The sequence below is a fragment of the Aotus nancymaae genome, unplaced genomic scaffold, assembly GCF_030222135.1.
Source record: "Aotus nancymaae isolate 86718 unplaced genomic scaffold, 86718_ANA_hifiasm-v0.15.2.pri h1tg000021l, whole genome shotgun sequence".
Taxonomy (NCBI): Eukaryota; Metazoa; Chordata; class Mammalia; order Primates; family Aotidae; genus Aotus; species Aotus nancymaae.
Genome location: NW_026988433.1, coordinates 9,178,575 through 9,191,378, shown reverse-complemented (window position 1 = coordinate 9,191,378; position 12,804 = coordinate 9,178,575). Strand labels below are relative to the sequence as shown.

Sequence of the window (12,804 nt, the reverse complement as noted above, 5' to 3'; positions counted from 1 at the left end):
CGCTGTAACCTCCACTTCCCAGGTTCAAGAGATTCTCCTGCCTCAGCCTCCTAAGTAGGTGGTATTACAAGCACACACCACTACCGCCTGGCTAATTTTTGTATTTTTAGTAGAGATGGAGTTTTGCCATGTTGGTCAGGCTGGTCTGAACTCCTGACTGCAAATGATCCACCTGCCTTGGGCACCAAAAGTGGTGGAATAACAGGTGTGAGCCATACACCTGGTCCTGATTTTTGTATTTTTTGTAGAGACAGGGTCTCGCCACGTTGCCCAGGCTGGGAGTATCTTTGTAATTTCTCTTTCTTTTCAGGTATGGTCAATAACACTGGTATTGACTGGTTTATGCCCTGGCCTCCCCAAGCCCTCCATGCAGTCGCGAAGTCATTTCTAGGTAAGTCACAGCTGTTATGGGAACTACATTATTGATACAACAAAGCAATTTATTATCACTTTTCCGACTTTGAATTCTGGTCTTGTAGATTTCTTCACTGGAAACCTCTATGGTAACACATGGCTTTCCATTTTGTTCGTATGTTTTTGGTTTATATTTGGTGTTTTAGTCTAAAGACACTTCAGGAAACTTAACAAGGACAATTTAGGATAAAAATTGATTGGGTAGGTGTCCTCCACAGCAGCAGTTGGCAAAACCATGGCCTGCTGTCTAGTTGGCCCCTTACTCGCTTTAGTAAATAAAGTTTTATCGGTACACAGCACAGACTCACTCATTAATTAACGTATTGTCTCTGGCTGCTTTTATGCTACAACTGCAAAGCTGAATAACTGCAACAGAGACCATAGGAGCACTATTTGCCTGTTTATAGAAAACGTGTGCTGGCCTCTACCCAAGGAATGCTTCAAGGGCAATTCGGTCAACATTCTGCATTTGCCCGGAATTTCTAGTGTTTCAGACACCTGAGGCCTTGGATATTAATTTTAATCTTTGAATAAGAAAGGAAGTCTGTCTTTAGGGAACATGTTTTTCTTTGGACCTAACGAGCAGATTTATGATGAATAACACTGCGTAACCTTGAAAATAGTTTCAACTTACAAATCTGTACTCACTCACTCAATCAATCAATGAATGTTCCTATATGTAAGAAGAAATCATAACTTTAATCATAATGCAGTTTTTGGGGAAAGGGGCCAAGAGAATGACTCTTTTCTGATGATATATCTCAGGTCCAGATGGTAAATATTTACAGCCTTTTTGCAACTACTCAGTACTGCCATTTTATCATGACAGCAGTCATAGACAACATGTAAGTGAATGACTATGGCTGTGTTTCAATAAAACTTTATTTACAAAAGCAGGAGGCGGGCTGGATTTGTCCTTTGGCCTGTAGTTGGCCAGCCCCAATATAGATGTACCATTGTTCTCAGAGGTGTATTTGCCGTTTCCATGTGTGAAATGCTTGTGTTTCGTTTCAGTATTCAGTGTTTCAGCATCATAAATAATGCTGCCTCGAATTTGCTTAGAACTTTTTTTCCTTAGAATATATTCACTGGAGGCCGGGCGAAGTGGCTCATACCTTTGGTTCCAGCACTTTGGGAGGTGGAGGCAGGTAGATCATTTGAGCCCAAGAGTTCAAGACCAGCCTGGGCAAAATGGTGAAGCCTCTTATTTACTAAAAATATAAAAATTAGCCAGGCGTGATGGTGGGTACCTGTAATCCCAGCTGCTCAGGAGGCTAAGCCATAAGAATTGCTTGAGCCCAGGAGGCAGAGGTTGCCGTGAGCCGAGTTCGTGCCACTGTACTCCAGCCTGGGCAACAGAGTGAGACCTTCTCTCTCTCTCTCTCTCTCTCACTCTCTCTCTCTCCTCTCTCTCTCTCTCTCTCTCTCTCTCACACACACACACACACACACACAAACATACACGTATACACAAAAAGAATATATTCCCTGGAATTGAGATGAGTCTGTCCAAAGGCACAGATATTTGTGAGGCACAGTGTTTCCTGCACACTGCAAAACAGGCTCTGGGGCTGTCTTTTGCTAACCCCGGTATAACTCAAGACCAGCTCTGCAGAATTTGGATGAATCAATTCTTTCAATCTGTCTTTCCTTCCTTCATTTTAACATGAGACATTCTCTACTTTGAGCTGAATGCATTTAACAGTCTGCTAGGTAATCCAGGCCATGTGATCTTGACACTGGAAGCCATCATTCATTCTTTCAGCAGGTATATAGGAAGGCCCACCTTTGCTGGTATGTGGTGGGTGCTGTCCAGTGGTGGGCAACTGAATAAGCCCACCCAGCCCCCGGGTTTCAGGGCCACAAATCACTGCTGTGGTCCTGAAAAGCCACCAATAAGTGATAGCTGTTCTTTTCTTGTTCTATTAAAAATGTTAACATCTTTTTTTATTATAGTGAAATACCTGTAACGTAACATTTTCCATTTAAAGCATTTTGAAATGTACATGTGGCACTAATTGCATTCATAATGTTGTGAAACCAACACCACTGTCTATCTCCAAAACTTTTTCATCACCCCAAATGAAACTCCATACCCATTAAACACTAACTCCCCATCACCCCTCCCTCCAGCCCCTGGCCACCTCTGATCTGCTTTCTGTCTGTATGAATTTGCCTATTCCAGAGAGGTTTTGTGTAAGTGGAAGCATGCAATATTTGTCCTTTGGTGTCTGGCTTCTTTCACTTAGCATAACGTTTTTGAGACTCATCGATGTTTTAGCATGCGTCAGACCTTCATTCCTTTTTATGGGTGAATAGTATCCCTGATACAGACAGGATACATTTTGTTCATCTGTTCCTCTGTTGATGGATGCTTGGGTCATTTCCACCTTTTGGTTATTGTGATAGTTTGCTGTGAACATTGGTGTACAAGAATTTATTTTAGAGTCCCTGTTTTTTAGTTCTTTTGGGTATATACCTAGGAGTGGAATTGTTGATTCATATAATAGCTCTATATTTAACTTTTTGAAGAATCCCTGATTTCCTTTCTTAAGAAGCATGGCCTGGTGCAGTGACTCACGGCTCCAATCCCAGCACTTTGTGGGGCCGAGGTGGACCGATTGCTTTAGCTCGGGAGTTGAGACCAACCTGGGCAACATGGGTGAAACCTTGTCTCTACAAAATAATACAAAAAATTAGCCGAGCATGGTGGCCCACGCCTGTCCCAGCTACTTGGGAGGCTGAGGTGGGAGGATCACCTGTGCCCAGTAGATGGAGGCTGCAGTGAGCCATGATCACACCACCACACTCCTTCCTGGGCAACAGAGCGAGACCCTGTGTCAGAAAAAAAAAAAAACAAGAAAACAAAACCACATTTTTAATTCCTTCTTTTTCAGGGTATAATCCAATGATCCCAGCAGAAAACATAGAGAACGTGGTGAAGCACGCCGTCTTGGTCCACCAGTCCGTGGAGCACTACAGCCAGCTGTTCCTGCAGAAGTGGAGGCGCAGCAACTACGTCACTCCCAAGAACTACCTGGACTTTATTAACACCTATTCAAAACTGCTGGATGAGAAAACTCAGTATAATATGGGTAAGACTTGGGGACAGGGTGGTTGGCAGAAATCATTATTATTTATGGGTAAGGATTCGAGCGCTGATCTTTCTTTTAGTAAGATTGGGCATTTTCAGTATTGAGGCCAAGCAAAGCACATCTTGGATTTTGCATCTTGGAGCAATGCTTCCATGTGGGTAGGACCCTGGCATATCCTTATTATTTATGTATTTATTTATTTTTAACGTGGAGTTTCGCTCTTGTTGCCCGAGCTGGAGTGCAATGGCACGATCTCGGCTCACTGCAACCTCCTGGGTTCAAGCGATTCTCCCGTCTCAGCCTCCTGAGTAGCTGGGATTATAGGTTTACGCTACCATGCCTGGTTAATTTTTTGTATTTTTAGTAGAAATGGGGTTTCACCATGTTAGCCAGGCTGGTCTCAACCTCCTGACCTCAGGTGATCTGCCTGCCTCAGCCTCCCAAAGTGTTGGGATTACAGGTGTGAGCCACCACGCCTGGCTGGCATGTCCTTATTTTTGTTCTCAGTGTTGAGTCATAAACTTTGAAGCTTTACGTTTTCACCACATTAGCAATTTTTTAAATTTAATTTAATTTAATTTTTTTTTGAGACGGAGTTTCGCTCTTGTCACCCAGGCTGGAGTGCAATGGCGCGATCTCGGCTCACCACAACCTCCGCCTCCTGGGTTCAGGCAATTCTCCTGCCTCAGCCTCCTGAGTAGCTGGGATTACAGGCATGCACCACTGTGCCCAGCTCATTTTTTGTATTTTTAGTAGAGACGGGGTTTCACCGTGTTGACCAGGATGGTCTCCATCTCTTGACCTCGTGATCCACCCGCCTCGGAATTTTATTTTTTATCTTAGAGATAGGGTCTCTGTTTCCCAGGCTGGAGTGCAGTGGTGCAGTCGTGGCTCACTGCAGCCTTGACTTCCTGGGCTCACATGCTCCTCCCACCTCAGCCTCCTGAGTAACTGGGACCACAGGTGCAGCCACCATGGCTGGCCCACATTAGAGATAGTGTTTCCTGCATGCTTTGCTGGACAGGGCTTTTTAAAAAGTGCTCTGGCTACTGGCCAAGGGAAGCACTGTTTGCAGAAATACATTCATTTTGGCTGATGCTGTCCCAGTGTGGCAGTGGGGGTACCGAAAGACGCATGCCATCTTGTAAAAATGTTTTCTTTTGTTTTTGTTAAGCTGAAGTTAAGCGAATCCCAGTGAGATCCCTGGGTGTGTTGGGAACAGTGGCCACCTTGATGATGAACATGGGTGCCCTCTTTCCTCAGCTCAGTGCAAGCGTCTGGAGGGGGGGCTGGACAAGCTGAAGGAAGCCACCATCCAGCTGGACGAGCTGAACCAGAAGCTGGCTGAGCAGAAGATCGTGCTGGCTGAGAAGTCCGTCGCCTGCGAGGCCTTGCTGGAGGAGATTGCCATCAACACCGCTGTAGGTGGGTAAGGGCTGGGGCCAGGGCAGCCCATCTCCACATCCCCAACACTGCGTGGGTGAGTGAGGGCGGGGGCTGGGGCAGCCCATTCCCAAACAGGGCAGAGCTCTGCCGGGACGTCTCTTTGAAACTGCTTGTAGGCACCGAGTGTGCCATCTTTGACCCTGCGATTCCTGTTTCTTTTGGAATTCGTGCTCAGCCAGTCTTGTCCCTTTCTTTTTTCTTTTCTTTTTTTTTTTTTTTTTTTTTTTTTTTTCGAGATGGAGTCTCACTCTTTCACCCAGGCTGGAGTGCAGTGATGCAATCTTGGCTCACTGCAACCTCCACCTCCTGGGTTCAAGTGATTCTCCTGCCTCAGCCTCCTGAGTAGCTGGGATTACAGGCACGCACCACCACACCTGGCTAATTTTTGTAAAAATTTCAGTAGAGACAAGATTTCACCATGTTGGTCAGGCTGGTCTCGAACTCCTGACCTTTTGATCCACTTGCCTCAGCCTCCCAAAGTGCTGGAATTACAGGCATGAGCCACCGTGCCCGGCCTCATCCCCTTTCATAAGCACTGATATGTGACCATATGTAGGCCCCTGCACTCTTTTTTTTTTTTTTTTTTTTTGAGACAGAGTTTCACTCTTGTTACTCAGGCTGGAGTGCAGTGGTACGATCTCGGCTCACTGCAACCTCCGCCTCCTGGGTTCAGGCAGTTCTGCCTCAGCCTCCCAAGTAGCTGGGACTACAGGCACACGCCACCATGCCCAGCTAATTTTTTGTATTTTTAGTAGAGACAGGGTTTCACCATGTTGACCAGGATGGTCTCGATCTCTTGACTTCGTAATCCACCCGCCTCGGCCTCCCAAAGTGCTGGGATTACAGGCATCAGCCACTGCGCCCGGCCGACCCCTGCACTCTTAGCCTGAGGATGTGCCCGGGAGTGGAAAAGTCACTCCACCCTCAGTGGGCTGGTGACCTAAGTCCATGGGATTGAAATGACCTAAGCCTTGGCATCATCTACGCAGGACTTCCTTGGTTCTCCTCGAAACTGTTTCAAGGTTCTTCCTTCGGCCCCTTCCCTCGGTCTTCCTGGCCACGCCGCTGTGTCACCTGTGCTGTTCTGCTCTTGACAACTCTGCCCTCTCACGATGCCTCTCAGGACAGCTCCGTGCCTGGCCTCTAACCCTCCTCTCTAGGTCTTTGGGCTCTGGGCTTCTGATGTGTGCCCTCCCTAGCCCATTCCCAGATTCCTGCAGATGCCCGTCAACCTGCCTGCCTCTTCCTTCTCCTGCTGGTCTGTTAGTGTTGCTGCTAAGTGTCATCTTGGTTCAGTTCCTGGGTCATTGCACCCGGCCCTGTGCACAGGATCAATTTGTCATCATTCTAGCAACAGCGCCCTAACTTGGTGTTGGCAAACTGCCTCTCCCGACTCCCAGTGCCTGCCATCAGGATGGGCTTATTCCAACCCTGGTGGACCAGTTAGGTGTTCTCTGGGACTGCACATTTTCAATCAGCCAGCATAGACTGAAGATAATGTATGTTCATTTACTGCATGGCAGCGCTGTAAAGAGACTACATTCGGTGCCTGAGCCCAGATCCCCAAGGCGCCCCCAGTTTATGTGTTTCAGCATCTTCCATGTCGGTGAGCTACCATATCTTCTTACAACAATTTCACATCGTTCGTAACTCCACCATCGTTAGCTTCCGTTGCTTGCAACCAAAGCAACTTAATCCGTCGAGCTCCTTTCCCAGGAATTTGTGGCAACTCCCTGCTGCCTGTTTTGATGCCGAGGCCTCAGTGTGGCCGTGAAGGGTCCCGTCAGTCCCTCCGTGTCATCTTGCCTACCTCATTTCTCATGACACCTGCCGCCTGCGTACAGCATCCCTTCTTCATGCCTGCATGACTCCTGCAGTAACATTTTTCTTTCTCTCCCTTTGCTCTGCTAAGAAAATCCATACCGCTTCCCTCTTCCCATCCGCGTTTCTTCTTCCAGAACTTTGATCAAATGCCTCATTCCCACATAGCTACACTTTGCTTTGATCTGTCTTTTAAAAACTATATATTCCTGGCCAGGCATGGTGGCTCACGTCTATAACCCCAGCGCTTTGGGAGGCCGAGGTGGGAGGATTACTGGAGCCCAAGAGTTCAAGACTAGTCTGGGCACCATAGTGAGACTCTATTAAAAAGAAATTAGCCAGTGTGGTGGCATGTGCCCATAGTCCCAGCTACTTGGGAGGCCGAGACTGCAGTGAGCTGTGATTGCACCACTGCACGTCAGCCTGGGTGACAGAGGGAGACCCTGTCTCAAAAGCGAAAACCACTCTGTATTCCCAGGGGTTCCCTGTGTGGGTTTAATGGGCAGAGACCCTTGCTGAGTTTGCACCCCCTAGATGTAAAATTAGATTGGAAGTGTCTTGAAGGAAGCTGTTATTCCGGATATCATCTGTCCAGTCAGCAGATACTGACTTCAGCTTCATGGCTGGCACCAGGATAGGGAGAGTCGGGGCTAGGAACTGAATGAGATGCAACCCCTGCCTGGAAGAAGCTCACAGCCAGAGATCGCCTCCCCAGGGCCCAGGCTGTAGTTTGTACTGAGGACGAGCTGTTGCCACGCCCACCTGTGGTTGCCTCCCCATTGCCATCAACCTTGACCAGGGTCACCTTGCTCCCACTTAGAATTTTGGAGGAAGCTTCATCTAGGATCTCTGTTTTCAGGTTGCCTGTCCTGATCAGGACTATTTTGGTTGAAAACGGTGGAAGCTGAGCTCAAAGTGGCTTAATCTAAAGTGGAAATGCATTGATTCTGGCTTCAGGCACAGCGGGATCTAGGACTCAAGTGTATCAGTGGGAATCTTTCCTTCTTTTTCTTGGCTCTGCTGTCTTCGGTTTGGGCTTCATCTCAGGCAGAAGGCTCTGTCCGTGCTGAGAGTTTGAGGGCCTCCAGCATGAGGCTGGCATCCTACTAACTCAGGATCCCCAGGGGAGAGAGGGCTCTTCTTTCACACGCATTCTCACGAAGCTCCCAGAATTGGATATGATTGGACAGGTTTGGGTTACATGCCCGTGTCCAAAACAATCCTGGTGGCCATAGGAATGGGATACACTGACAAGTCCTGCAGCGGGGAGGGTGGGGCGCAGACAGTCCCCTCCTGAGGGGGCTCTTCAGTGGCTGCCCCAGCCTCCAGCCGTGCTTCTGCCTGGCTCAGAGAGCCCACTATTTTGCCCCTCAGCACAACTCCAGCATCTGGCTCGGCCGGCCCCCTTTGCAGTGCTCCCCGTGCAAGCTTCCCGAGGCCTGTGCCAGCCCCCTTCCTTCCCGACCAGCTCTGGTGGTCCTGTCACTCTGGGCTCCGTTCCCGCTGGCCCAGCCCCCTCGGCATGCTCACAGCTTACAGAACTTCCTTTCTGCTTTTCTGTTCTGAAGGCTTCACACTCATGATCTTGCTACCCTTTTCTTTCTTTTTTTTTTTTTTTTTTTTTTTTTTTTTATAGACGTAGTTTTGCTCTTGTTGCCCAGGCTGGAGTGCAATGGCACAATCTCAGCTCACTGCAACCTCCACCTCCCGGGCTCAAATGATGCTCCTGCCTCAGCCTCCCAGGTAGCTGGGATTACAGGCATGCGCCACCATATCCTGCTAATTTTGTATTTTTAGTAGAGACGGGGTTTTGCCATGTTGGTCAGGCTGGTCTCGAACTCCTGACCTCAGGTGATCTGTCTGCCTCAGCCTCCCAAAGTCCTGGGATTACAGGTGTGAGCCACTGCTCTCGGCTCTTGATACCCTTTTCTGATGCATTCGTCCCCCTGCTGCCCCAGGGAGAAGCAGTGCCTGGGCTGGGACCCTTCACAGTGTCAGGTCCTGTGCACAGCTTTGCACGCTGCAGACACTCCCCCAGCACTGGCTTGTTAGCTGTGGAGATGGATTCCAAGAGACCGCAGCATGGGAGAGGCAGAGCCTTTGCTGCCAGCATCTGTTGGCAGAAGGCCTGCTGCATTCATTCGCCTCCTGGGGCTGCTGTAACAAAGCACCACGACCTGGGGGCTGAAAACAACAGAAACGTATTCTCTGGCAGTTCTGGAGGCGGAGTCTGACATCAAGGCGCCAGGACCATGCTCCCTCTCAAGGCTCTAGGGGACTCTCTCCTGCCTCTTCCAGCTTCCAGTGGTTGTTGGCAACCCTTGGCATTCCTTAGCTTAGCTTGTAAATGCACCGCTCAGTGTCTGTGTCCATCGCCACGTGCCCTTCTTCCCTGTGTGTCTCCACATGACCTTCTGAGAGGGACCCCAGGCATTGGATTTAGGGGCCACCCTAACCCTGTGTGGCCTAATCTTAACTAATTCCATCTATAAAGACTCCACTTCCAAATAAGGTCACATCCTGATGTTCCAGTGGGCACAAATTTTGGTGGGGGGGGGACACTGTTCAAACCACCTTGAGCCAAGCCCTGCTCCAGGTTTTGGGGTTCTGTCCCTTGGGGAGGTGCTGACATCCCAGTGAGTGAGGGCACCCAGACAGGGAATCAGCCAACGGTGAGATGAAACTTCTGCTGGCAATCAGCGTCATGAAGAGAATCAGCAGGGCAGAGGGAGAGAGGGCGTCAGAGGGCAGGTCCATCGAGGCCGGCTCTGGCTGGGCCTGAGTGTGCATAGGAAGAGGCGATGAGAGGCAGAGGGAGGAGATCGCAGGGAGCCGGTCAGCAGGAAGGGGGCCCCTGGTGACCTCAGTGAACACCAGTGAGGCAGGTTGGGGCCATCAGGAGCCACTGGATTTGTCCTGGATGCAGTGGGTGGGCCACTGGTGGGCCAGTTGAGGAAGGTCGGAGTCAGGGTGGCTGCCTGGTTCTGGAGGCCCCATGCATGGTGAGGTTTTCTGTCCCACCAGGATCACTAAGGCTGCCACATTGGCCAGAGCCCCTTAGATCCCCCCTAGGGTTCAAACCAACCTTTGAAGACTGCACTCTGCCCAGAGCCGGTGGCCACCAGTGCCTCTACTCTGAGCCCAAGTTTTACCCACCCCCTGCCCACCCTGCAGCTGAGGAGAAGAGGAAGCTGGCGGAGGAAAAGGCCATGGAGATAGAGGAGCAGAACAAGGTCATCGCCCTGGAGAAGGCCGAGGCCGAGATGGCCCTGGAGGAGGTCATGCCCGTCTTGGAGGCCGCCAAGCTGGAGCTGCAGAAGCTGGACAAGTCAGACGTGACCGAGATCAGGTTAACAACGCCGGGCCGCCATCCTGGGCTTCCCTTCCACCTTTGCAGGCCAGCAGTTCCCGTCATGGTGGTGACCGGGAGCTTACAAAGGAGCTGACGCCACGTGCTGCCACTGTGCCTGGCTCTCTCCACGGTGGGCACTGTTGTTGCCCTCATTTTTGGATGAGGAAAGTGAGACCCAGGGAGATGAGGTAGGCTCCCCAGGCATCCAGGCCCTCTGGCTAGTAGGGAGCAGGGCCTACTGACCTTGAACCCAGGCCAAGGGAAGGATGAAGCGGGGTAAAGCAGTGCCCTTCACAGAACACATGAGGGTAAGTGTCCACCCTAAGCAGGGGCTGAGCCCTGTGAAAACTGCTCAGCAGAGATGTGTGCATGCCGTGGCTGGACTGGCGATGTCCGAATCCATCTCCAGCCAAGGGGGCTTTCAAGGCGGGTGAGAGTGGGTCACGATTGAGGCACCCATACATCTTACAAATCAATCTGTAAAATGACCCAGTCCCCCACACTGGAGGGCTCGTCTGCTGTCAGCGAGGGTGCCTGGTGTGGCCTGGCCTGGCCTCCCCAGGGCGCTGTTCCTGGATTTTGATGGTCAGTTGAGTCTTGTGAGTAAAGCCTCAGGAGGGAACACTGTCCTGGTGCCAGCCTCTGCCCACCGCCTCTGCCCCCGTGCTGCCCAGCCCTGCACAGAACCCCCCAGCGCGGGAGCCTCGGCTCCGTCCTTCCTCACTCTTTGTCCAGAAGGAGATCAGTGCTCCCGGCCCCACACATGGGTCTCGCAGCTGAGAGGCTCCCGTTCCCGGGTCAGTAGGGGGCTTCCATTCTGGGCTCCCGGCGGAGTGGTGTACGTTCCCTGTGCTTCCTGTTTCTCTGCCTCTGAGCAGCACTCTTTGTCCAAGGCCGTGCCCTTGTTTTCTTGTTAGTGAAATGTCTGTGAATCTGAGCACAGAATTCAGCTCATTCCAGGACAGGCGACCTGGATCATTCTGGGGAGGTCACTTGGAGGTGCCGCTGTTGTCAGCAAGAAGTCATTATTTCAGTGTCGAGAATGGTATGAAGGAAGGGATAAGGATGGATGTATTAACACTTCAGCACTAAGCACTGGACGTGTAGGCTGAGGTGCCAGGCCACAGCGGAAATGCACGCCCGGCAGAGGGCAGGAGAACGATCTGCACACGCGTTCTCCAGGGGAATATCCAGCTACCAGTGACATGATTTGGGGTACCGCTCCCAGGTCAGCAGCATAGAAACATCATGAGAGCAGAGACTGGGAAGGATTTTTGAAGGGGATTTATTTGAAGAGAAGGAACTGTGAGTCCCTTCCATCAACCCAAGGCAGAAGGGTGGGAGGGAGCTTCCATGGGACCAAACGGGGAGCTTGACACATGTCCCCTGCAGTGAGCCCAGCATTGTGGACAGGTGCCCAGCTCACCCCTGAGAAAGCCAAAGTACAAAAGGAATGATTTTTATACATTCATTCACCGCTCTGCCTCTTTGCTGTGTGACATTTGGCAAGTCATTGAACCTCTCTGTGCTCCAGTTTCTTCATTTGTAAAATTCAGATGATAAGAATTGTCTCGGCTGCATCAGGGTCTTCATGAGGATCATATGAGCCCCTATGTGAAGAACTGGGCTGGGCATATGGTCAGAGCCATGTAAGCATCAGCCATGATTATGGCTCCAATATCCAAAAAGTATGCTGGGAGAAGCCGGCGGCCACTGTGTCCCCCGTCAGCCTTGGCCGCCTTCCCAGGCCGCAGCAGGTATGACGGGTACGTCGTTTCTCTGGTACACATCCCGAGGGTGTTCACGCATGACCAAGGCGACCGGGCACACAAGGGTCTCTTCTGTTCCTGGCTTCAGGTTCTGAGGGTTTGGAGAGCAAGGGATACCTGCAATTCCTTTTTCCTTCTTATATATACACATGGTAACACCCCACATGTGCTTTTCTGCATCGTTTCTGCTTAGCAATGTATTTTGGATGTCTTTTGTATTTGATATATGACGCACTTGCCTGACATTTTAGAACATTCTCTCAGACTCCATTGTGTGGCTGTGCTGTAATTTATTTAACCAGCCCTTACCAATGAGCTTGTTAAATAAACTGATCGTGTCTCTAGTCTTTTGCCTTTACAAACAGCGTGGCAAAGAATAAACCTGACCATCTGACCATGCTTCATTGTGCACCTGGGCGAGTCCACCTGCAGGGTACATTTCTGAAAGTGGAATTGCTGGGTCCCAGGGCGTAGGCATTTATACTGTTCATAGCTGTTGCTTAATCCCCTCCACGGGGGTGGAACCTGTTTATCCCCACCACCAATCCTGAGTAGTACCTGCTTTTTCCTAGACTCACCAACAGGGGGCGGGTCACATGTTTGGATTTTTGCATAGTTTTTAGATGAAGAGTGGTATTTGTGTAGTTTTAATTTGCATTTCTCTTAGTGTGAGTGAGGCTGGCCTTTTTTTTCCATATGTGAAAAATGTGTCTAAGAGTTAGGTGTGTTTGCTTTTCTTCGAACTTGGTTTGCTTATCTGTTGGGTCACGGCTATTGCTGCTTTTTATTTCAAATCCATTTCCAGGGGCTTTTGATGTAATGGGGAGATTAGCTCTTCATCCATAAAGTGAGTTGCAAATCTTCTCCTGGTTTGTCATGGGCCATTTGATTTTGTTTATGAAGTTTG

General features: G+C 50.0%; 1 protein-coding gene across 1 annotated transcript in view; it reads left to right on the top strand.

Moving 5' to 3' along the window:
• The window catches only part of DNAH10 (dynein axonemal heavy chain 10), a 177,505-nt gene that overhangs the window by 135,434 nt on the left and 29,267 nt on the right, over positions 1–12,804 (top strand). Inside the window, exons 54-57 of the mRNA XM_064379606.1 lie at positions 311–391; positions 3,312–3,509; positions 4,773–4,934; positions 9,951–10,125. Of these exons, the coding sequence (XP_064235676.1) occupies positions 311–391; positions 3,312–3,509; positions 4,773–4,934; positions 9,951–10,125 (616 nt within the window). The remainder of the gene's footprint in view (positions 1–310; positions 392–3,311; positions 3,510–4,772; positions 4,935–9,950; positions 10,126–12,804) is intronic.